General features: G+C 37.8%; 1 protein-coding gene across 3 annotated transcripts in view; it reads left to right on the top strand.

Moving 5' to 3' along the window:
- Nucleotides 1-23,957, top strand: part of grb10b (growth factor receptor-bound protein 10b) — a 125,686-nt gene extending 101,729 nt beyond the window's left edge. Inside the window, exons 6-17 of one of the 3 annotated variants that reach the window (XM_084088008.1) lie at nt 6,699-6,855; nt 10,682-10,797; nt 12,858-12,932; nt 13,694-13,831; nt 14,069-14,179; nt 14,386-14,484; nt 15,878-15,955; nt 16,386-16,502; nt 18,526-18,592; nt 18,903-18,990; nt 19,093-19,186; nt 19,750-23,957. In XM_084088008.1, the coding sequence (XP_083944134.1) occupies nt 6,699-6,855; nt 10,682-10,797; nt 12,858-12,932; nt 13,694-13,831; nt 14,069-14,179; nt 14,386-14,484; nt 15,878-15,955; nt 16,386-16,502; nt 18,526-18,592; nt 18,903-18,990; nt 19,093-19,186; nt 19,750-19,896 (1,287 nt within the window). In that variant the 3' untranslated portion in view covers nt 19,897-23,957. The remainder of the gene's footprint in view (nt 1-6,698; nt 6,856-10,681; nt 10,798-12,857; nt 12,933-13,693; nt 13,832-14,068; nt 14,180-14,385; nt 14,485-15,877; nt 15,956-16,385; nt 16,503-18,525; nt 18,593-18,902; nt 18,991-19,092; nt 19,187-19,749) is intronic. The other 2 variants (XM_084088009.1, XM_084088010.1) reach the window with 2 other exon arrangements.
- Nucleotides 23,958-26,139: the final 2,182 nt, after the last annotated feature.

The raw sequence follows: 26,139 nt of genomic DNA, 5'->3' as shown, positions 1-26,139 counted from the left end.
TCTTTACTCAAAGTAGTGAGAACGACAGACAATCTGCATAAATAGACACAGTTATAGGTAATAGTGGCCCACAAACTGATTAGCAGAAGTATTTAAGTAAGACAGTGATAACGTGAGTTAGCCAGTTAGCAGGAGACCTACATAATATAAAACTCAAAACTAAGTATTTTGAACACCATCTTTCAAGAGCAAGCGGTTTGCGAATCCTGCATTGAACTCCGAGATTTGAGTAGTCGTCAGTGAAATAAAGGGAACACAACAAAAGTTTAGGATTATACTGCTGTGGTATCGTGGTAAAGATGAATTTTGACCACAGATTCTTCACATGCTCGTCCTTGGGCAGTGAAAAAAAAGTGGCTTTACCTTCACATTGTACAGCACAGCGCCTCAGACATGATGCTGTCCAGTATCCACAGGAATCAGCTGCAGTGTTTGAGGTTCAAGTTTTCCCTGGTGTCTACGTGCGCAATAAGTGGGCGGGCAGTATGCTAATGTTTCGTCTTGACGTCACAACAAAATGGCTAATGACTCATTGACTCAGAGTTCACTCTTACTTTTGAAAGACAATAACTTTATATACGGCAGGGTTCACCAATCTCAGTCCTGGAGGGCCGCTGTCCTGCAGAGTTTAGCTCCAACCCCAATTAAACACACCTAAACCAGCAAATCAAGGTCTCACTAGGCATACTAGAAACTTTCAAACAGGTGTGTTGGAGCTGGTTGGAGCTAAACTCTGCAGGACAGCGGCCCTCCAGGACCGAGATTGGTGAACCCTGATATACGGTGCACTTTCAGATTTAAAACTTTGCAGGATGTTTTCATTCACTTAGAGCTAGTTTCACACTACATGAAAGGTCATTTTAAAATATTCATAATAGGGGTCCTTAAATCTTGTCCACTGCAGAGGGAGTAGGGTAAGGAATAGGAATAAGGATAAGGAATACGGAATCTCACAGGAGTAGTAATCTTTTAAGTCAATTTATTTTCTATATGTTTCCATCCCTTTGGAGGGAAATAAATGATCTGGTTAATTTGTATAATTGTGTTGTACTGACTGCAGGGCTTGGCATTAAAACCCGCAAACGCAGTCACTCCTGCCACTTTGGCGGGTTGAATTTGATATAAAATATAGGCCTATACATTTTTCAGTTGTAGTCTTTTAACTAGTCCTTTTCCCCGCCATTGACGGAAATTTCCATCATTTATGAGACAACGCTCCCCCGCCATTGACGTTAATTTCCAGCTTTCTGTGTTTTCACTGTTATATGGTAGGTGGTGCTATTACGCATCTTCTAAGAGAGTATTGAATCTACTGATCAAAACAAAGGCTTTGTTTTATCTTTGTTTTAATCATCATTCTGAATCCGATCTAGACATAGTCTTTGACAAAAACCTGATTTTCTCAGCTTTTTACTCAAAATGTTGCTTTTTTATGAAACTTACCCTCATTCAAGTGTTGATAATTTATTTATTTTTTTAAATGCACGAAGCTAGAATAAAACTTTTTGTTTTATTTTGTTTAAAAGCAGAAGGTCTGCTTTTTCTTTTGATATATTGCATGTTCAGATATTCATACAACACAATATTCTGGGGGCCATGACATTTTTGTGAAAATTATCAAAAACGCTGGAGGTGGCTGGCAACTAAATAAACTAAGTGCCAAGTCAAAAATGTGTTGTCAAAAATATAGATTATTCGTTACATATTACATATCGAAATTATTCCAAAACTCATTTTCCACAGAGTAGACACATGACACCAGCTGCGCTTTCTCGCTCTCTCATCTCTCCGACAGCAAGTTGAAACACAAACCCGCCTCCCCTCACTTACTCGTTTCATTTGCTCCAGATTAATATTGTTGGTGTTACAGGGTTTGAATTTTGGCGTGGGATTGTGCGTAATACACATCATTTTACTAATTACCCTCAGATTTTGTGCTCACACCCAAAGTGCGCGCAAATAAATCTGCCTCTCAGAACTAAATTTTGTGCTTTTGCGCTGCTTATTGTGCTTAAAAAGTCAAATACACACAAAATAATGTCAAAATGCCAGTCTTGGCCAGTATTCACGTAAACACAGGGTGGCCTCACTCAGCTCCCTAGTTCAGTAGTCAGGGCACTGATCAGGGAGTCGGCTATTTTAACGGCTGTCTCAATCGCAGAATCCTTCCAGGGTACTGAAACGTTTGCTCCCTAAAAAGAAGTTCTGAAGCGCGAAACTTAAATCACTTTAACAAACTTAAATCACTTAAATCAAGTCACTACACATAACAACATGCGATAGATGTTTTTAAAAATACAAACCATTATTTTTTATATTTCAGCATAAGCATACATCGCTAGACAGATAATGAACGTAATCTAGCTAACATTTATAATTTATTTATGGCTGAAATGTTGCATGTATATGTAACAAGCAAAGTATTTTTCATAATGTACTTTAAATAACATTACATCATACATTGTGTCAGAAAGATATCAGCTCTGCTGTTTTTCTGAAAAATAAAAAATAAAAATCTGGTCTCAGATCTGGATACATTCGACCAAGTCAAAAACTGTTGTCTATTTAGCCTGTGTAAATTAGAAACAGAAGCGTACTGGAAAACAGGAAAGGGGAAAGACGGGAAGTGTGGGTCTTAGCCTGGAACCAAAAGTTAACACCATTCCTTTCCTGTAATCAATGACTGGAAAACTAGGTGTGGTAATATTTGTTGATTTTTGTTATAACAATTCTTTTGCAATCTGGTATCATCACTTACTTGATTTACTGATGAAATAACCGGAAGACATTAATTCTCACAATTTTTTTTTCACGACACTGTCGGGAAAAAGGCTCCGTAACAATATAATTGTATTATGTAACTTAATATGTCTACTTTGCGAGGGACTGGAAACATCTCAAGACTGATGCATTTATTTGCTTATAGGAATCTGATTGCTAACTAATCCTTGTTTTTCTTAGTAAATAAGATATTTAGGAATGCTTTGGAGGCTCTTCGGGGCTCTGAAAGATACCAATCACTTCCAGATTTGCAATGGAAAATGTTCCTGTGTTATTTTAGACCATTTTGGAAACAAACACTTGTCAGAGCTGTAGCCTAGCAGTTATGATATGTGCTCAACCACAGAAATAGTTTACTGGGGAAGGGGGGGTGCATTAACTCGCCTTCCTGTCATTCCAATCCCCTTTGACATTTTTTTTCTTTCTTTTTTCTTTTCTTATGCTTAAGTTGTTCTTTTCCCAAACAACAAAAGTGTATCATAAAAGTAGTACATATGTCGTTTCTATATGCCAAGTGTTCTAAAGCCATGCAATGACTTTAGAACACTGTTGTTTAAGGGACAGTTGCTGGATATTTACAGAAAATCTTGTCCTTGCCCAGGACGGAGGGGGCCAACTCACAAAAATGTTATCCCAGGCCCCATCATTTTTAGTGATGGCACTGATCAGGAGTGTAGGAAAAAGTATTAAAATGATCAGTTTGACCTTTGCACGTAGGTTTCTACTTGGGCCTAAAGTTTTGTATGATGTAATGACACAATCTGGGGAGATGAATGCAGATAGTTGTAAAAGTCGTGGGCAGTTATGAAGTTAAGGTCTTAAAGGGATAGTTCACCCCAAAATGAATATTCTTTCATTAATTACTCACCCTCATGTTGTTCCTCGGAACACAAATGAAGATTTAGTCCAAGTTTTCTGAAGAGACTCGATCACTTTATATGATGAACAGATTTAATTTAGGCTTTTGTTCACATTTATACAGTGATCAGACATAAACAGAAGCTCAACCGAACCGTCTTGATGCTTGAGAACAAATCTCATTGGTTATTGCGGAAGCTCAAAAGTGTTGTGTAACAGACAAGAATGAACCTCATTGGTTGTTGCACATAAGCGAACATTTACCACAACTGATGTGTCATTTGATGAATGTTTATATGTGAATAAAAGCCTAAATTCAAACTGTTTAAGCAAAAATCTCTTCAGAAAATTTAGACAAAACCTCTCAATTCATATGGATTGGTTTTACAATGTCTTTATGAACTTTTTGAAGCATCAAAGTGGTAGCGGGGTAGTTGTCTATGGAGGGACAGAAAGCTCTCAGATTTCATTAAAAAGATCTTCATTTGTGTTCCGAAGAAAAATGAAAGTCTTACGGGTTTGGAACGACATGAGGGTGAGTAATTAATGAAAGAATTTTCATTTTTGGGTGAACTGTCCCTTTAATGGCATGCCCCTGACAAAAAAGAAAAAAGAAACACTTCTAGAATAGAATGGAACAATCTGCTGACAAACTATTACTATATCAAGTCCAACAGTCACCACGTGGCAATATGGGTCAGTAGGGTAATGATGGACACACTGTACACTGAATGACATGGCTGTAGCTTATGACGCTATAAGATGGTGTGCGGACATATGTGACCCGGTCTTTTCCTCGCTGACTGTCTAAATGGTAGAGTGATTAGTGAAAGAGAGGAGGAGGAGGAGGAGAAGAGGAGGAGCAGCCAAGCCAGCTGGAGCACTGGAGAGTTTGCATACCTTTTATGTTACCACCCCTACTGACTCTTTCTTCTGGACTGCTTCCAGGACTCTCTCCAGCCCTCTATCCCCGACTTCCTCTCGCTCTCTCCCTTCCTCCCCACCCCCATAACTGAAATAGTCTCCTAAAGGATTGAAAAGGATTGAGTCATCCTTTCTGTCCGGTTTCCTGTGGTCACATAAAGTTAATTTTAGCATGGGCAGCCAAGCAGATATGCATGCAAGTGTCATAACCGAGAGAGATGAAGACTTGAGATTAAACACTGTATTCATTTAAGAGAAAAACTCAGTTCATTTCCACAGAATATGGGCGGGGTGTATTCTCTTTGTGTCAGTCTTCTGTTGAATTAGCTGTCTGAAAGTTTGCGTCTGACTTCTTTCCTTGTTTGCGCGTGTGTTTAGGTTTGTGTGTGTGTGTGTGTGGATTCAGGGGTCACCAATGAAACCACTGGGGTTCGCTTTTCTTTCTTTTTTCTTTTTTTTCCGTGGCTTTAGTGGAGGAATGTTGGCATAAAGTTTGGCTGGGGGGAAGGCAGTGAGTGTCGTCTCAAGTGCTGGCATTTGTTTCATTTCAGCTGTAATGAGTCTTGTCCTGTCATGAGAGACATTTCTGGCTTCGAACTTCTAACTTCAAAGCTAGGCTTTTGAAAGTAAAAAAAAAGCTTTCAACAAGTCCTCACATGAAACTCGTTCAAGACTCTAAAAAGTTAAGGTTTAGACAGCCGAGAAGCTTTGCTCTGTCCGGTCCTATCGCCATCTCCACTTCAGAGGAAACGAACGAGCTGCTAAAAACGAGCCGCTCTCCTTTCAAGAGCAAAAAGAAACTGAAGCTATGCAGAAGGGGGGGGGAAAGAAAAGTTAAGGCTGTGTGTGCGTATGACTGCGCGTCTGTGTATGTGTGCCTGTTGGTGTGTGTGCGTGTGTGAGGGGTGTGTGAGTGTGTGTGTGCGTCTGTGTCTGTGTGGGAATGATTACATCAGCTTGAGCTAGCTCTATGATTGGTTAGGGAAGTGTGGTTTGATTCACTACCTAAAAGCCTGTGGCTGTAACCCTTTGTGAGGGGAACAGAGGCAAGTTGTCTGCCAAGCTGGAAACAGTGCCATCTGCATTCTCTGTCCTGCGCCAAAGCTAGACAGAGAGAGAAAGAGAAGGAGGGAGATTGTGACAGGTAGGATACGCTGAGCCACTGACAGGAAGAAGCATCTGCAAAGCATCGGAACTGTTTTTTTTTCCTTTTTTGGGGGTCTTTTTTTTCTCTCTTGTGGAGTTGTGGAGACATTCGGGGAGCGGGTTTGTCTCTCAGTGTGTGTAGGAGGACAGAGGCTGCTGGGGAAAATGCCATCGTGTTCTCCTGACTGTTGCCTGCTCAGGCCCGGAGAGGTAAGATTTCTCCTCAGCCCCAAACGCACGGCTCCTCTTGAGTACTTCAGAGTCCCTCTCCCCCTAGGCGACTGAAAGAGTCTGGGGAGTTGGTGTCCATCTGCAGTGGGGTGAAAAATAGAACCTGTAGAATGAAACGGAAAGTCTGAAATAGAGTGTGATGGCGACGGTTACATTCACAGTTTAAGTGAATTATGGAATTCGCCAGAGTAAATGTGGTGGAAAAGCCGTAAAGGTTGGTGTAACAGATTTATAAACATGTTCTGGGTGAGAGGATGTATGAACGATCTCAGAATGGGTGAGTGATGTTGCAAACAGGAATAGAGAATTTTCGAGAAAAGCTAGTATGTGAGTGACGAAGGGGAAACAATGACACGGGACTCATTCAGTTGTCGAGCACCAAACTATTTCAAATTAAACATTTTTCTTCAGCTTTTCCTACTCGTATTAGCAAGGATGTAGTCTAGACATGGAATTTGTATGTGAAAAGACCCAGATTTGAGCGTTAATGGCTTTACACTCTCGTGGTCTAAGCCTTAGAAGAGTTTCAGATATTCCCTTTTTTTGTAAAAAGATACAGTATGTCATCTAAAATGTTGTTGTGTAGCACTATTTAATGTTTGTTTTATTCCCGTTGGGACCCTGAAAATAAAATTGTCCTGTGACGCAGTAAAATTTACCAATGTGTAGATGTGTTTTTCCAAACTAGAAATTAGTTTTCTTCTTTCTCCACATCATATCTAAGTAACATAAACATTTTTTTTTTCCATCTATTTCAGATCATAAAAATCTTCAATGAGGACGGGATGGGAAAGCTGGTGGAGATCCCAGCCGACATGACTGCACGAGACCTGTGCCAGTTTCTCGTCTATAAAAACCATTGTGTGGACGATAACAGTTGGGCGCTTGTGGAGCATCATCCATCCCTGGGACTCGGTAACTGGCTTGCTAGTTTTTTAGGCTAGAGGGGAGCGAGTGAATTTATAGAGCTGTTTTAATGTGTCTGTGTGTGCGTCAACCACTTTAGATGCAGTAATTACAGGGTCTTTTGTGCTCGAGTTGAAATCAATGATGACCATGCAAGAGAAAAAGACAGACTTCCTTGATTCATCCTTTTATGACCTCGGGCTGAGAGTAATTGATTAACGGTCGCCGGGGGAAATCCCGTTTCACAGAAAGACATAACAGGAAGTTAGGTTACCCAAGAGTAGAACTGGTATTGGTTCTGGTACTTTAGTCGAGCATGGCATTGTTATGTGTAGTTTTGTCTTGTGTTTTATGCTTTAGGACACCATTTTAAATGCGATTAAAAAAAAGAATGCATCATGGTCAGCACAAACCATGTTTATTTGCATTTTAAACCATATGGAAAGTAGTTTGAATCATATTTTCTATTACCTTGCATTGTTCTGTTCATGTTTTTTTCCAGAATGAGTGCATGTCACCCTATGCTAATTTGGCTAACTTCTAGCAAGTGACTGATGAATTTGTGACTAAACACCATAGACTTTGGTGGGCACATAGCCTTGAGAAGTTGATAAGCCAATGATTTTGCCATTCTAACTATATAGAATTATATATTTAATTGCATTCTATTATTTGTAGTTAGCATTGTCCTGTCCACGACCATCTCAGAACAGACCTGCGACCGAACAGTTGAAAACTACTGCTTTTGCTGTTAGCTCTTTAAACTTAAACATGCTCAGTGGGTTTTTTGACATTGACGGTTGCTGTCAGAGTGCGCGTTGCGGGCAAATCTCTAGGCTAACGCATGCTGTGTGTTAATTGGTTACCTCGAATAACCTGTGTCGAGAATGTACGGGCTTGCTAGTAGAACTAATGTCAACCCAGGGCAACGAGTCGTACAGGAAGTTCAGCCACCCGAGTACGTGGTCTGGGCAGGATTTTGTTTGCCATCCAACTATTTGTTTTGTTTGGCAAACAAATGGTTTTCTTTTTTACTTTCAACCTTTTATTTACATCCTGCTCCCCTTCTCTATATCATCATTCTTTCAACGTTCTTTTTTACTTTCAGTTTCCCAATGAGTGTGAGGATATGACAGATCTTTAGGGAATTGGGGGAAATGTTGGGGAAATTTTGGACAATTTTGGGGAATTTTGAATCTGTAGCTTGCAAAAAGATATAGCCTACTCATAATTTCAAGTGGTTAAACTTAAGTCAGTTAATAGTAGGTAGCTACATTACAATCTGTTCATAAAAAGTAGCTAACAACATTTCAGCTAATAAAGGGAGTAATAAATATATGTTGTTTTAAATATATAACTATCAGATTTTTTTTTGTAATCATAGCACTGTTTATCTGACACAAATGCAATGGAAATCTCAATGACATGAGCATTCAGTTGTTAAAGGGATAATTCACCCAAAAATTATTTCATAATTTACTCACTCTCAAATTGTTCCAAATCTGTTTGAGTTTCTTAAGACTCTTAATAATAACTAATAGAAATAACATACATTTTTATATCTAAGTTGAAAACATGGTCAACGGCATAATACTCTAAACAAAAAGACATAATAATACCACACAGAGATGTCTTTGCAGAGAAATAATTCTGGTCAGTCTGTGAATTGTTTTTTGAACTGATATGTCTGAATGAACTGATTGACAAAATGAATCAATTCTACACATTTCAATGCTACACGTAAGAAAGAAGGGTCTTGGAATACGTGTTTAATAGTAACCTTAGCTCACTCGGTTGCAAAGTTTGTGCAATACAATATTTCAAATAACAATGTAGTTTTGTCACACTACATCGCTACATACATTTTGTTGGCAAAATAACTTACTGTACTGTAAAAGCTAAATCTTTTGTAAAGCAGATACGCTTTTTTTCACGCTGTTGAAAAATGTAGTTAAGTTAGTAGTAATAAACTTGTTTAAGGTAAACCCAAACTCTGAAAGAAGGCCTTGTGTTGGTATATTAGACATTTTGCTAATTGTTCATTAATTCTAGATCAGTCATTTGTCCGGAAAAAAAAAATGCTTGTGTATTTTGCAGCAGGCTCAATATTTGGTATCCCAGAGACATTTATATTAACAATAATAAAAAATAAAAAATTCTAATTAATATCTGATTCCCATTTTCTACTTTGTTCAACAGTATCGATCCATAAACATGCTCATTTGAATGTTTGGACAAACTCTTCATTTTATATGCGAAACACAGGCTGCATTTAAAACGCCAAAGCGTTCTTCATTTGTTATGGATCCACTCTGCTAGACTAGTGTGAAGTGTGGTTGAGCGAAAGCATGACATCATCTCTCTGCAATGCCAGACTCTCTCCTTACTAAGCCAAATATTGAACTGCGGAATGATGGAAAAGCTTGTCACTCCTGAGTACTTCTGTATCTCAAACCTTAATTTCAAGATGGATGTGTTGTGGGGAAAAGTCATAAACCAGATTTGTCGTAAAGTGGATTAAAGTGTGTATAAATTGATACACATATACAAAACTGCTGTGAGTGGATGTTATAATTGCTAAATAATTGCAATGCTTTCTAGAAACAGTTACTGTAGAAAAGAAATTGTTGTGGAAAATGAAGCTTTCATTTTTTATGCACTGTAACAAGTGACAATGTGTGGTTTTTACCATAAAATAATAGTTCACTCACCCTCATTTTGTTTCAAACCATAAAACACATCCTTTCATGGCACATTAAAGATTTTTTTAAATAATGTGCTAGAGTTTTCAAGCTTCAAACTATACACAAATGCACTATAAAAACAAAAAACGTTCACACGACTCAGTCGTGCACTATATTCTTGTAAACATGCACATTTGAACATGTGTGAAGAATAAACCAAATTTAAATAATTATTTAATTTAGATATTACCATGAATCACATTTTTAGGTTTATTAAAATACAAAAGTAAAAAAAAGTAGTTGGTTTAATACAAAGAAGATTGTTAAATGCAAATGAATTTCAGCGATAATCAAATCTGCTTTAAAATAATAAAAAAACTCTGAAGTGTTTTTGTTTTTCAATTTGACATTGCACTTTAGAAGCACATCTTCACTGTTTTTACCTTCTATAAAACATCATAGTTTCTTCTTCTTTTTACCAAACTTTATTGTGTTATTTTCTCTCGTCATTCATCTCTTACACTTCTCATGTGTTTCTGCTGATATGTTATTTTTTCTCGTCATTCATCTCTTACACTTCTCATGGTGTTTGTGGGGTGGGTGGAACTGATCCCCCTATAGCTTCCTGTTGCCAAACAAGCTCTCTGACCGTCTCCACAGTTGGATGAAGAACATATGTCCATATAAGGGTTCAGGGTCAGTTTTTGGAGCGGTCATAAACCATCCTTGGGACTAATAGTAGAGAGATTGTGAGAAAGGCAGAGAAACAGATCTAAACAGAGATCAATATATACATTGATCAAAAGGAGTTTTTTTCTTTTTTTTGTCAGTAAGTCCCTGCGCTGGATAAGCTGAATGGGGGGTGGGGAGAGAGTGTGGGGGTAACTCTCCTCCAGACAAACTCTCTTTTCATGAGGCAGGGATCGCTCACCCTGTTTATTTTTTGTCTGCCTGGATGAATGCTAACAGAAAATGATGTCATTTAAGATGCAAATATTACACCACATTTGAGTATTTGGTTACAAAGATGCCTTTTTTATCATATGTTTTTACACACAGACCTTTTTATATGTCTAATACAGATTTTTAAGTGAATGCAGTGTGTTTGTGACCAAATTATGCCTTCCTCCCCCCCCTCCATCAATCCACAGAACGATGTTTAGAAGACCATGAACTGGTTGTCCAAGTTCAGACGTCAATGACCAGTGAAAGTAAATTTCTCTTCAGGAAGAACTATGCCAAATATGAATTCTTTAAAAATCCTTTGGTAAGTTAATCCAAGACCTCACATGAACTATTTCATAATTAGGTTAAGATGATTGTAGATTATTTTTATTTCCTCCTCTTAGAGCAGGTGTCAGCAGGTACAGAAGTAACATGACACGGATTATCGCTGAAGGAAAGTTCCTGACATTAATGGACTGTTTTCAGTCTTTCTTGTTAGATGCAGATATCAAGTGACATGCTTCCAGTTCAGTGAGCTGCTCTCACACTCTCTCACACACAATCCAAAAGAAACCCATGCCTCTTACTATTTGGGCTGGAAATCAAACACTTTCACGAACATTCAGTCCTCTTGTAAATTCAGCTGCAGACCGAGGGGAGGAAAATCTGTGCTTTAAATGTACTTTTTTTTCTCGGCCCTTGACACTTTTAAATTGCCATAACACAAGTAAGCTCTCAACTATATAATCTTTGGTAGCATTTTCTTTGGGCGTATTTACACATAATCTGTGTTTGTGCCTTGACTGATCGAACTGCATTCCAGTTATACCCCGAAAAATAAATATAAACCAAATGATATCAGATAAACCATCGGATATAGAGTTTATAAGATATAACATTCTCATGCTAGGCTGCAATATGTTTTGCTCGCCCCAAACTTTCTGTCATGTGGTAATTAGTTTCACGGTTTCTCCATCCATTTGTCTCATCCATGATTGTTTGCTCACTTATGGATAGTGGGACTATGCCTAGCATCTGTATGCAGACACATTTCCATTTGAGAAGAATTTAAGTATGTGGCCTAAAAAGCTGAATGTTGCTCTGTAGAATACTGGATTCTGATTGGTCAGTGGCTGCATTTTCGGGGCAAAAATATTCAGTTAAACTTATACAACCAATTTTAGTACACACCTCTGCTAGTTTTACAGTATATCTCGTCACAGACTCTTTCTTCTCACATAATAAAATGATTTCAACTCAAATCAATATTTCATGTCCATTTATTTGTTTGAAAAGTAACAGTAAAAAGACAGACAATGTAAAATCAGCTAAATATTACTGTAACAACAACAACAAAACCCTTCAGGGTGATGCAAGACACAACACCCTGTTGGTAATTATTTTGGAATAATAACAGACTGACTGTATATTATCCCTTACGTATGAACAATGACACTTTTCTTTTTAGAGCTGCTTTACAGCCGAAATGAACTCTGTTTGCATCATTAAATCGTTGTCCTGTTTTCACTGTAAAGCTGCTTTGAAACAATCTGTATTGTATAAAGTGCTAATAATATAATACTATGTAATAATATTAATATAATCATATAAATAAATAAAGATGACTTGACTTGACATATAATACATAAAAGGTCATTGTTGTAGGCTATAATCAGATGTTTAGAAATGCCATGAAAACTGTTGAGCATTATATAATCTTTCCAGTAACTTGAGTAACTTAATTTATGTTAGCTAATCATTTAATATGGCTCTACAGTCACTAATCTTAGTTAATTTTATTTTCTAAGCTATGCAAAGCTTTGGCCCAAATCTTCTGAAATTCCCTGGTTTAAAATCATTAGAACAAAGTCAATGGGTGGCAGGCTTATGTTTTTACAAGATTATATAATACTCTATTGTTTTGTGGGTTTTTGGAATGAGGAGCTTTTAGAATAATTTCGAATAATTGCTCTTTTCTTTCATCCACCTTAACCACGAAAGACAGGCCTTTTCGGCAGTCATTACAAAACCTTTCCATTTGTTATCTATGTGTAGAAGTACAATTTTACACAAGCAGATGAATGCCTTTTATCATAGAGATTTTATTATTGTTATATTGCATTATTATAAGGCTTTTTTTTATTAAATATGCAGTTATAGTCATGGTTTCAGAGATATACGGGGATTACTTTGCATTATACTATTAATCTTATTTAACATGGAATGGCTTAAATAGCTGTGTAATTTAGACTAAATGGATGTTGTATTTAATTTCATTAGAAATTATAAGGATTTAGTTTGGAATGACTGTTAATATACTATACCAATATACTACAGTATCTTGATATGCATGCAGTGAGCTAAAACATATTTTTTCGACAGAACTTCTTCCCAGAGCAAATGGTTGCCTGGTGTCAGGAGGCCAATGGGACAATCCCGCCTTCTCAGCTCCTGCAGGTACAACATGAGCATGTGTTCTCTTTCCCATCACCCGCTGATCTAACATCAGCCCATACATTTTTGGAAAACACTTTATTTTGATGGTCCACTTTAGATATTCTTCTAACTATAAGTAACTTTGCAACTGCATGTCAACTAACTCTCATTAGAGTATTAGTAGACTGTCTGCTTAATATCTGCTCACACTTTATGTTAATGTTCCCCCCAACAGACACTCTACTGACTATAACTTTGCAACTACATGTCAACTTATTCTTCTAACCCAAAACACCTAACCTTGATCTACTAAAAATCTACTACAGTCTACTAATACTCTAATTGCAAAGTTACTTATAGTTAGTAGAGTCTCCAAAGTGGACCATCGAAATAAAGTGTAACCCCTCTCTTATAAACTAGCTTATTCAGCTGAAGTAAGATATGCCAAACACTTTTATATGCACATATGGACTATTTACATGATTCTATTTACAGTATTAATTTTACAAAAAAGAGTATGTCACCAAATATACATGTATTTTGTCAGATTTAACTGTTTTTCTGGGGATGAATTTGTCCTCGAAGTGTGCCTAAATGGCCAATGGTGTGCCAATTTTGAAAATATTACTTTTTATCAGTGATTTATTGGCACATTCAGATCTTTTTTTAAAAACCTGGTGGTGAATAGTTTACACTGAAAGGAAACCATTCTCTACCAAAAATCTTAGAAGCTGACTGACTGCTTCATAAAATGTTCAAGTATTCTCTTCTTTTATCTCCAGAACTTCTTAAACTCCAGCAGTTGTCCTGAGATCCAGGGATATTTGTATGTGAAAGAGATGGGCAGGAAATCATGGAAGAAACTGTATGTGTTTTTAAGACGGTCAGGATTGTACTTCTCAACAAAAGGAACATCAAAGGTGAAATGGCAAAACTTTGCTTAGTTTCTCTCTAGAAAATAAATAATAAAAAAACACTCATGACCACCTATTTTGTATAAAAGTGGTCTGTTTTACTAGTCTACATCACGTGCAAGCCTCTGTTAATGTCTTCAGGTACTGGCTAGATCTGACCCCTCCCCGTTTCTGAGTGCTCTTTTGGTGCCCTTTCCCTCCTTATCCAATAAATGACATGAGCTGTTGGCTGATCTTTCACAGGAGCCCAGGCATTTACAGCTACTAGCAGACCTGGATGACAGTAATGTCTTTACAGTTATAACAGGGAGAAAGCTGCACAATGCACCGACTGACTTTGAATTCTGCATAAAAGTAAGTTTATGTGGTTTGTTATGAGAACTCTTAAAGTAGATAAGCATTTCAAAGTAAAATATTAAATATTCAACACAAATTTAGTGTAAAAAAAGCTTTGATCATTTGATTCTGTCAAAGGCAGAAAAGCACAATTGAATATCTCACAAAGTAAATTATTTATTTTTAGCAGAGGGGCTAATGTTGTGCATTATGATCATTTTCAGCCTAACAAAGTACGGAATGAAGTGAAAGAACTGAGGATGTTGTGTGCAGAGGATGAACAGAGCAGAACATGCTGGATGACGGCCTTCAGACTCTTTAAGGTTAGAAGTGGAACCCCTTTTCACTGGCTGATGAACCTTTGCCTTTTCCCTGGCTGATCTAGAACCTGCACCCTTTCTGTGGCTGATCTAGAACTCACGCCCTTCCCTTGACTGATCTAGATCCTGCACAATTTATCTGACTGGTCTGGAACATCTCTAACCTCCATGCACCCTTTCTATGGTTCTTTTGTGACTGAGCTAGAACATACACCTTTCCCTTACTGATCTAGGACCTTGACCATTTTCCTTAACTGGTCTAGAACCTGCAATCTAGGACCCTCACTCTTTTCCAGGCTAATCTAGAACCCACTGCCATTCCTTGCCTGATCTAGAATCGGTTATCGAACCCTGATATAGAAACTACTCAGTTTCCCTGACTAATCTAGAACCCCTACCTTCCTCTGGCTATTCTAAAATATATACCCTTTCATTGGCTTGTCTAGAACCTGCACACTTTCCATTATTGATCTCGAACCAGAGGCTTTTCCCTTATCTAGAACCCATACCCTTTTTTAGGCTGACCTTAACCCACATCCTTTCCCTGACTGATCTACAACCAGCGCTCTTTCCTTGAAGCCTGTTCACACCAGCAACGATATCTATAAAGATAATTATAACGATAACTTAGCATCCACACCAGCAGACGATATCATTCGGATTGGCTGTCAATATTTTTATCGTTCATCAGCTGGAGAAAAATCATTCTGAAAGTGATTCCAACTATATCGTTTCTCTGCCATTAACATAGTTGTGGTGTGGACGCTGCTATTCTTTAATATTGAGAATAATTTTTTTGAACTATATCTTTATCATTATGTTAATAGTAATCGTCCTTGGTGTGAACAGGACTTTAGATGTTCTAAAACCTGCATTCTTTCCTTGGCTGATCTAGGACCCTCACCCTTTCCAGGCTGATCTAGAATCTGCACAGTTTCTCTGACTAATCTAGAACCTTTCTCTGACTGATCTAGAGCATGGATAACTTACATGCAGTGATGTTCTGTGCATAATACATAGATGTTGATCTACAACTTATAAGCGTATAAGTGTATGTTACACATTGTCATGACTGTATGTTAAATCAATTTGTATTTTTCCTTTCAGTACACAACGTAATAATATATTATTACGTTGTGTACTGAAAGGAAAAATACAAATTGATTTAACATACAGTCATGGCAATGTGTACCATACACTTATACGCTGCTCTCATGAGAGTATATTTGAGGAGAAAATCTTTGAATATTAATTTTTGAATTCGTACAGTGTGTAATGACTAATTTTAAATGCAATGAACGTTTCTCTACATTAGCATTATGTTTTATTTTGGTGTTTTGTTAAAGAGTATCATTATTTCTTCAACTTTTTAACCCTTTTTTTTTCTTCCTTATAGTATGGAATTTTACTCTATCAGAATTACAAGATCCCTCAGCAGCGAGAAACGTTGCTTTCACACTTCTCAGCGCCTGTGGTAAGACTCCTGTTCCCTTTAACCAACTCCTGCATTCCCTCTCTCTTCCTCTCTACCTCACAGATGGAGCATTAATCACACATGTGTCAGTATGTGGGCCATGATGTCACATTATGGAATGATTGTTCAAGTGTTGGCAGTGAAGTTATTTTTACAGCTTGTCCTATGGATATTATGCAATTCTGACAATTTTAGAACAAATGAACACAAAGATGCAAACCGATTCTGATTTAAAACTTTTTTTCTTTTTTTTTCTGTTAAACAACAATCCATCCATGTTTATGTTATGCTTAAATATTTTGACAATTACATTACTTACTGGTTTGGGACATGAAGACTAGGTCATGAACAAAGTATTTATCAAAAGGTAACACATCTGTTATATGGCAAACAAAGTCATTGTTTCTTCTGATCTTTTTTTTTTTTCCAGAGGAGTGTCTCAGAGAACTCTCTGGTTGCCATGGATTTCTCAGGGAGGATAGGCAGAGTGATTGACAATCCCGTGGAGGCTCAGAGTGCTGCCATGGAGGAGGGACATGCCTGGAGAGTTAGTTCAAATAATCATTTTTGTTTTGATTATTTAGTTATTTATTAGGTACACCTTGCTAGTACCCCATTTTGCCTTCAGACCTTCCTTAATTGGCATAGATTCAACAAGGTTCTGGAAACATTCCTCAGAGATTTTGGTCCATATTGACATGAAAGCATCACACAGTTGCTGAAGATTTGTCGGACGCACATCCATGATGCGAATCTCTTGTTCCACCACATCCCAAAGGTGCTCTATCGGATTGAGATATGGTGACTGTGGAGGCCATTTGAGTAGTGAACTCATTATAATGTTCAAGAAACCAGTTTGAGATGATTTGAGCTTTGCATTATCCTGCTGGAAGTATCCATCAGAAGATGGGTACGCTGTGGTCATAAAGGCATGGATATGGTCAGTAACAATACTCAGGTAGGCTGTGGCGTTTAAACGATGCTCAGTTGGTACTAAAGGGCCCAAAGTGTGCCAAGAAACTATTCCCCACAGTATTACACCACCATCAGCAGCCTGAACCGTTGATACAAGGCAGGATGGATCTCTGCTTTTATGTTGTTTACCACAAATTCTGACCCTACCATCTCAGAGACTCAATGTTTTTCCAATCTTCTATTGTCCTATTTGTGAACCTGTGTGAATTGTATCCTCAGTTTCCTATTTTTAGCTGACAGGAGTGGCACTCGGTGTGGTCTTCAGCTGCTGTAGCCCATCTGCTTCAAGGTTCGACGTGTTGTGTATTCAGAGACGCTCTTCTGCAGATCTCGGTTGTAATGAGTGGTTATTTGAGTTACTGTTGCCTTTCTATCAGCTCATACAAGTCTGGACATTCTCCTCTGACCTCTGGCATCAACAAGGCATTTTCGCCCACAGAACTTCCGCTCACTGGATATTTTCTCTTTTTCTGAAAATCCCAGTAGATCAGGAGTTTCTGAAATACTCAGAACAGCCATTCTGGCACCAACAAACATGCCATGTTCAAAGTCACTTAAATCCCATTTCTTCCCCATTCCAATGCTCAGTTTGATCTTCATCAGATCATCTTGACCATGTCTGTTGACCAGTTGCTGCCATGTGACTGGCTGATTACATATTTGCATTAACGAGTAGTTGAACAGGTGTACCTAATAAAGTGGTCTGCTAATATCAGCACAAAAACTGTGTGGCGGGAGCTTCATGGAATGGGTTTCCATGGTCGGGAATCTGCATGCAAGCATCATATCACCAAGTACAATGCCAAGCATCAGATGGATTGGTGTAAAGCACGCTGCCACTGGACTCTAGAGCTGTGGAAACGTGTTTTGTGGAGTGACGAATCACGCTTCTCTGTTTGGCAGTCTGATGGATGAGTCTGGGTTTTGCGGATGCCAGAAGAGCGTTACCTGCCTGACTGCTTTGTGCCAACTGTAAAATTGGGTGGAGAAGGGATAATTGTGTATGCCTCAGCCTGTGCGGAAAGGTATGGGGCTGTTTTTCAGGGGTTGGGGAAGGGAAGGGAAATAGTAATGCTTCTGCATACCAAGACATTTTGGACAATTCTATGCTCTCAACTTTGTGGGAACAGTTTGGGGAAGGTCCTTTTCTATTCCATCATGACAGTGCCCCAGTGCACAAAGCAAGGTCCATAAAGACATGGTTGGATGAGTTTGGTGTGGAAGAACTTGACTGGCTCGCACAGAGCCCTGATCTCAACCTCATCAAACACGTTTGGGATGAATAGGAACAGAGATTGGAAGCAAGTCCTTCTCGTCCAACATCAGTGCCTGACCTCACAAATGCTCTACTGGATAAATCGGCAAAAAATCCCACAGAAACACACCAAAATCTGGTGGAAATTCTTCCTATAATGGTGGAAGTGGTTATAGCTGCAAAGGGGGGTCCCAGTCCATGTTAGTGTCTATGTTTTTAGAATGCAATGTCATTACAGTCACTGTTGGTATAATGGTCAGGAGTCTCAATACTTTTGTCCATATAGTGTAGTAGGATGTGGTAAGTTTATTGATTATGTGGTTTTTGTGTCTTTTTTCAGAAGAGAAGTCAGCGTATGAATATCCTAGGAAGCCCCAGCCCGTTACACCCCTCATCATTAAGTGGAGGTACTTTCTAGAGAATTTTGACATCATTGCTGAATAAAATAATTTCTTTAATTGAAAAACTTTTGAGTGTGAATTGCAGGAAAATTGAAAAACTAAATCTAAAACAAAAACTTAAAATCATTATTATCATACATCGTCTTAATAAGAAAAGTTCATTAATGGTTATGTAGGTGAAATCCTTGCAATATAAATATGCGAAATACAGTACATGCTTTTAAAGAAAGATAGCATCAAATGTGCACAGCATTCTATTGAGAATTGCTCACCAACATTCTTGTCTTAAAGGCATTTTGTATCCCCTCTGATCCAGTTATCCACAGAACTCAGCTGTGGTTTCATGGTCGTATTTCACGAGAGGAGTCCCACAAGATGATCCATCAGCAGGGCAGAGTGGATGGGTACATATCATAGCTCATTAATTATTCTCAAAAACATGCTGGGTGCTTCTCTGTTCTAACTATGCCACAGAGACTTACACTTTATTGTTGTTGTTTTTTCAGAATGTTTCTCTTGAGGGACAGCCAGAGCAATCCCAAGGCGTTTGTACTTACACTGTGTCACCACCAGAAAATTAAACATTTCCAGATTTTACCGGTGAGATTTTATAGTTTTCTGCACTCAGAACATATTAGCATAGTAGCATATTAACTTACTGTGCTGATGCACATATGACACTTCTAAAAATACTGTCTAGTATTCCTTGAAACAAAATGAAAATGGATTAGATTTACTGAAAATAACTTTCTGAGAATGAATGTGACAGGCAAAAAAAACCTCTTCTCGAGTATTGATTTGAAAGCGCACAGCCTGCTGCACATAACGCGCATTCTTGTTTTAGCTGTGCCTGTAACAATCTTCAATACTCCAGGAGGGCGAGAGTTAAACTTTAAAAGGTTGTGCCTTTAAACTGTGTTATTAATCAGGTATCTGGCTGTAAACATGTCAGTATGACTTCAATTAACATATTCAGCCAGAATCTTTTCAAACTGTAGCGCCGCCAGTTGAAAAAACTGTCTGCAGAATCCAACGGTTTAGAATATTTTGCGTATTTGAATTGCATTCATTGAAATTGCAACCTGACACATTTCAGAATGCATGAAACAGCATCTGCACATAAAATGTTTTTATAAATTACTGACTAATCGTCCCTTTTCCAGTGTGAAGAAGACGGTCAAATGTTTTTGAGCCTCGACGATGGCGCCACCAAATTCACGGACCTGATCCAGTTGGTGGAGTTCTACATGCTGAACAGAGGAGTTCTGCCTTGCAAACTTAAACACCCTTGCACCACTGTGGCCTTATGACCTCCATATGCCTGATTCCGCCTAAAGACACTAAAACACTAAGACGGCGTGTGCTGTGGTGTATTGCTGTGCTGCTGGGCTGGAGAAAAGCACACTGCGAGAGCCCCTCTCTATCAAGAAGAGAGAAAATCAAAACAACAAACAGGACCAGCAAAAAATAAAGGAAATAAAGCTTGTGTGTCAGCGCTGATGAACCTCTCAGCCACCTGCACACTCGACCGTGGCCAGAGCAGGTTCTCAGGACAATCAACAATCATCCGGAGGGAGTTTTCAGGATCCGCGGTCTGAATTGTGCAGATGCGATAGTGGTTTGGGAAGACCAGCAGAACACTCTTGGAACACATATTTGATTTTATTTTGCACTCATGAACCAGGAACAACCAAGCTATAGCAATTGTTGCTTTCATAAATTAAGCAGGTTTGATTCTACGTCCTGTGAGATGTAGACAGCCGATTGGTGTTTTCAGTACTGTGAAAAGACTTTTCCGTTAAAATTGTGCTTTCTATCCTTTTCATCTGTAATCATTAGAATATTTAGATTTTTTTTTTTTATGTGCTCATTGTTTTGAGAACAGAACTCTCATGCATAAATGCATTTGGCCTTTTTTTTTTCTCTTTTTTTTTCGTGTTATAGTTTTTCCCCATCACAAAACATAACCTGCAGCACTCTCTACTGGCCATACCAAGAAGTAAAGTGTCACTCCTTCAAGGAATGGTTAACCTCAGAAAATTTAATTGGGTTATTTACTCACCCTACTGTTGTACCAAAATCATCTTTTTTCGTAAAATGGAGAAATTTGTATTTACCATGTCAACTGTACCACGGCTGTCAGTTTACAAAAAGGACAGAAAACATCATGAAAGTATTAAATACGACTCGTCTACTATGTATCAAGTCTTTTGAAGCCACGCGACAATGTCATATTCAAGACCAGCTCATTTAAGTTCAGGCCAAGACTTATATGAGTATACTGAGTCTGAGTCAAGACCAAGACCTGAATAGGGTTGAGACTGAGTCAAGATAGAGACCAGAAAAGAGTTAAGTCTGAGTCAAGACCGAGTCCAAATGCTCCTAAGACCAACACCATGAAAATATTAATCTGGTTATGATTTTGACATTCTTCACCTCTTACCAAACTTGTGTCTAGCCTACATTCGCTTCCTGAGTAAAAAAAAAAAAAAAGAGTCTTCTTCAAAACAAACAAACAAACAAACAAACAAACAAAAAAAATCAACAGAAATGAATTTGTGAAGGACATAAAGGTTCCTTTCAACTATTCCTTCAAACATGAGTAAACATGGCCTGACATCACCACCACATCCTTTAGGAACGGTGCCTTGATTTTAAAGAGGAGTCTGTTGAGTTCAGTGAAAATAACCACTAAACCCTCAGCTGGGAACTTCGCTGTGGGTCGCAGTCTATCAGGAGCTAGATCAACAAACTGGAATCTTTATAACTGCTGTCATCGTCGGTCCCACCTCCAGTCCGGTTTGTTGTTATTTTTCTCTCCATGTTTCGAAAGATTGTTTCGAGGACAGCACACTGTGAAGCCCGGGCTAAGAACACCCACAGAACGGCGGGGTTCAAATTTCTAATCTGCCTTTTCCATGGTACAACGGACGTGTAAAGATTTTTTTTTTTTTTTTTTTTACTTATGACGCAATGTAAAGAAAGAGCCTTGAATTTAGTATGTACCTATGTTGTATTAAACTAGATTGAGAGGGCACAGCCACCATGTCTCCAAGTTTACACAGAGACCAGTATATAGATAAATGCAAACGACGCAATCATTTTTAAGTATTGCTTCAACAAATTTATTTATTCATCTGGATTTGATTACTTGAAATTTAGTTTCGTCGTTTTTTTTTTTTTTCTCAGCGCTGTTCGATACTATTCTTCCACATTTTTGTGAATTTTTCAGACCTCAGTTAACAGGACCCCCTTTCTTGAACCTTTTAACACAAATTCTTCATCAGTATCCCGCTCTAGAACACCATCTTCATGGATCTTACGGTAGACATACAGTACAGTCTGTTCAGTGGGTTGTACTGTGTATCTTGCCTTTGATCGTTGATACGGCACTATCTTGAAAACACATCTTTCTGAAAAAAGTTTCCAGTGAACAAAAATTCAAAAACATATTATATAGGACATTAAGACAGTGCAACCCATTAAACAGAATATTGTACATATATCTCTGACAGCTTTATTTCCATTCACGTTAATTGAACTATGGCGTCTACACGATTAAGGTCTATACCTAGCAAATTTCCACATTGTCGTGAGTAGTTTTAATTGTCACAGAGTAACATTAAGCTGTTAATCCAGTTCATAGATGTATTCTAGGATACATATATTTTGAGTCGGTTAAGTTAAATAAGGGATAATGCACAATCAGCTGGCTTTTATCACAAAAAAATTGCGCAAAAGGCCGATCCTGAAACAAAGGGGATTCATTTGTGATAGTAACTGGCTGACTGTACATTATGACTCTTATTACACAGCTACTTACAAATAAAAAGTAAATAAAATAAACGGACGTGAAATATTGATTTATCAAAACTATTTGATTACGTGACAAGGAAGAGATTGGCCAATCAGTATTTTAGAGAACCGTGTAACAAGGTAGTGCTTAGACCTCATTGGATGATTTAACCACAGAAATAGTCTGCAGGGCTTAAGTCAGCGCTATTAGTATTCACTTGAATTTCTTTTTCAGTGTCAGTTAAGTTAGTTCAAGCCTTGTTTGAGGGTGAGTGTGTGTCAGTGTTGATTTAGCTGCAGTTTGGGTGGGTCTTACGTTCACCAAAAGAAGCAAGCACATAAATGCATACTCACACAAGCTTTGACATTATTGTCTTTATTTTTCAGGGTTTGATAAGTGAAGCTATACAATCAGTCAGCCAAGGACTAAACTAACTTTCAGTTATGATGCTATTGATTAGCATATTCTATCTATATCTATATATTCGCATGGATTCCACAAGGCCCAGATGTGGGCCGGATCTGGGCCGACACTATGTTGCTGTCTGGGCTATTTCTAGTGTAACAGTACGACAGGAATTTTTCCGCCTGGTTCAGACAGATGGATGTATTGAGGTGGGAGGGTATGTTTTTGTTCTGAAATCATTTAACAAGTGAAAACATGATTTTTTGGATTTTGCCAGAGAGGAAGTTTGCTATATGTTACTGGTGAATCACTTGTGTGAGTAAAATTGATTTGTAGGTAGTCTGAGTAGCATTAGCGCTTAGCTTGCCTGTCTATTAATTGGCTGTTGTCTTAAGTGAGTGTAAGCAGAATGTCTGTTCACAATCCAAATACTCGGGGCGTCATTTCTGTGTTAACACAGTAATACACTTCAATCACGTTGTCCGTACAAGTTAGCCTAATTTCATTTGCAGCATTGTTTAATTTTTAAATATATCATGTAACTTAACAGGACACTATAGTTACACTCCATTCATGTTGTTCAAGTTTATAGATACCACACTGAATTTTTGGATGCAGAATTTTTTTTTCTTCCAAAATGGCATATACAATGAAGAAACTTGACTTATTTTAGTGCATTTTTTTATTAGTTGGTTAAGTGTGTAAATATTGAATCTATTCTATTTTATGTTGCTTTGTCAAGCTAATTGACCTTAAAAAATATGTTATGTTTGCATCGAGCTGATGGAAAACTGGACTTTGTCATTGAAGGTCATTATTAAGCTAAATTGCTGTTTTAAAAACTCACTTATTCTCACAAATACTCTTATTATGAAAACGCTAACAAATGTATGCCTTGTAGATATTATAGAAATGTTTCTTTAATATGAATCAAAGACAGAATTTCTTTGCATTTTCCCCAGTGTTGTTGAAAGGAGCTGGTAGCAGCATTTGCGAAGTGTGATCTGTTGAGAGTTTATCAGTGAAAGAAACAAATGTCATTTTTATATTTAAAAGAAATGAATGTAACTGGGTTGCTCAGGGTTGAAGTGGAGGCTGTTTAAAAATGGTCCTGTGGACCAGCAAGACTTCTCTGTATTTTTCTTTTTATTAAACTAACAGTGTACTTCTTTTTAATTGAGTCTTTGACCACACCAAACCTCTGTTGTTGTCCCCCGTCCCCGTCCCCCCTCTCTTTTCTCTCTTGATGAAACTCTAGCCTTCAAGATATTCTAGTTTCATCTGGATTGACTCTCTTGTATCATATAGCTTCCACAGTTTATTTTTTGGGTGAACTAAAGGGATCATTTACTCACCCTCAAATCATTCAAACTGTTTTTCCCCCATACGGTGAATGGTATGGAACAGAGAAGCTTGGACATTTCAGCTAGATAACTCCTTTTGTGTTACATGCAAGAATTTGTAATGACACAAAGGTGAATAAATAATGACAGACTTTTAATATTTGAGCAAAGTATTGTTTTAAAGCATATGCATATCAGGTGCCTCAAAACCCCACAGGCCATCCTCTCTCTCTTCACTAATGTCGACCTGAGAGGGTGTTCTTACTCAGGTTATAGGATTTGTGTCACGAGTATTAGTTCTGATGAAAGAGGAGGTCCTGCTTTTTATTACAGCGTTCATGTTATTGCATTATACACAAGTAGTAATTTCTAATAAACAACATGTATGAAACAACACTGTAATGCAGAGCAGAACTTCTGTGACTTTTTCCACTGCATAATTTATCAGAATGTTTCCCAACGATCAGTAACATTTCCTGAGCTATGCGTTTCTTCTCAATGCAATATATATATATATATATAATACCATGACTGTAAATGTAAGTAAAATAGAAATAAATATGAATCTATGTATTTCAGGGAATGAAACAAACAAACAATTGGGTTGAAAAAAAGGTTTCTTCTTTTCAGATTCTGTACTGATAATGTGTTCTGTTTGGTTCTGTAAATAGCTGAATGGCTTACACATTCTAACTGTAATCTTTTCAGGTATTTTGTACAAATAAGGGACTGATATATTCTGTTTAGAATAAAACATTAATTCATTGCTATATCTCAAGGTGTGTTGATATTATATTAGCATGCAAACATCACACATTTACATTCATATGATTAAGTCATTAGCACTGGTAACGACCTGATTAGCATATCCGTGTGTAATGTGTGTTGTAGGAGTTTGTAAGATGCTTACTGTTTAGGGAACATGCATGCGGACGAGTGGTTGAGCAGCTTTTCTGTGCACAGTAATATAATATCTTAGATTTTTTTCCTGCTTAAATAATCTTACAACAAGTATTGCTTTAGGCAGGTTTTAGCACATTTCATGCATAGTATTTCATAGTGTTTACACAGTCATGATGGATGGATGGATGAAAGTTTATTCTAATCTTTGTCAGCAGTATAAATAATTTTAAAGGCCATGAATTATGGAATTTAAAATGTGTATTACATCGACAAAATTAGAATCAGACAAAATTAAAATCTTGAATCAGTTCTGTCTGCTGCATCTCAAAAATGAACTGTTCAATACATACACAACAGTGAGTGCTTCTCATAAAGGTTCTAAACGTTAGAGAGTTGCGATTACACTACATACAATAAGACTATTTGCTTTATTATTTTGTAGAATCACCTGTTTCTGTGTGATGCAAGCCATGTTCATGTCCACTAGAGGGCAGACAATCTCATTAACAGTAAATCATTTCAATCATCCTCACCTGGGTCCATTCTTCGTACGTGGATTACTCAATTATCTGGATTTCACTGTTTGACATGATACAGGATTGTTTGGTTCTTCGAAGCTCATCCCGGAGTTGCTGTCATAGCAACAAGTCCATAAGCTCAAACCTGCTTTGGAGCAGGCATATTTCATGTAAACAGGGTTAGATTGTATTTTAGTGATGAGTCTTTGACGACACCAGGGGCCTGTACCATGAAGGTAGCTGAACAAACTCGGGGTTACAGGATTAGTTTTGAGTTGACAAAACCAAACCGATGCAATCAGGCTTTATTGGTACCATAATGCAGCTCATCAACTTTCTCTGTCAACTCAGGCTTTGATCCTCAAGCTATGATTACTCCACGCGCGCGTGCACATAAAAGAGTGACGTCGACACTGAACAACCAATCGCGGGTAGAGCGAGAGCGATATATTTTTCTGTGGAGGAGCAAGAGATAATCATTCATAATTACGATGAATTTAAATATGTATTTCAAGCTCGAAACAATACGGTCTCTGTGGCCAAAGCAAGAGAAGACTGTTGGAGAAAGATTGCTGATTGTTAATGTGT

Source organism: Abramis brama, assembly GCF_963993115.1.
Source record: "Abramis brama genome assembly, chromosome: 17".
NCBI classification, from domain to species: domain Eukaryota; kingdom Metazoa; phylum Chordata; class Actinopteri; order Cypriniformes; family Leuciscidae; genus Abramis; species Abramis brama.
Note: the sequence above shows the minus strand (reverse complement) of the source record. Positions and strands in the feature narration are given on the sequence as shown.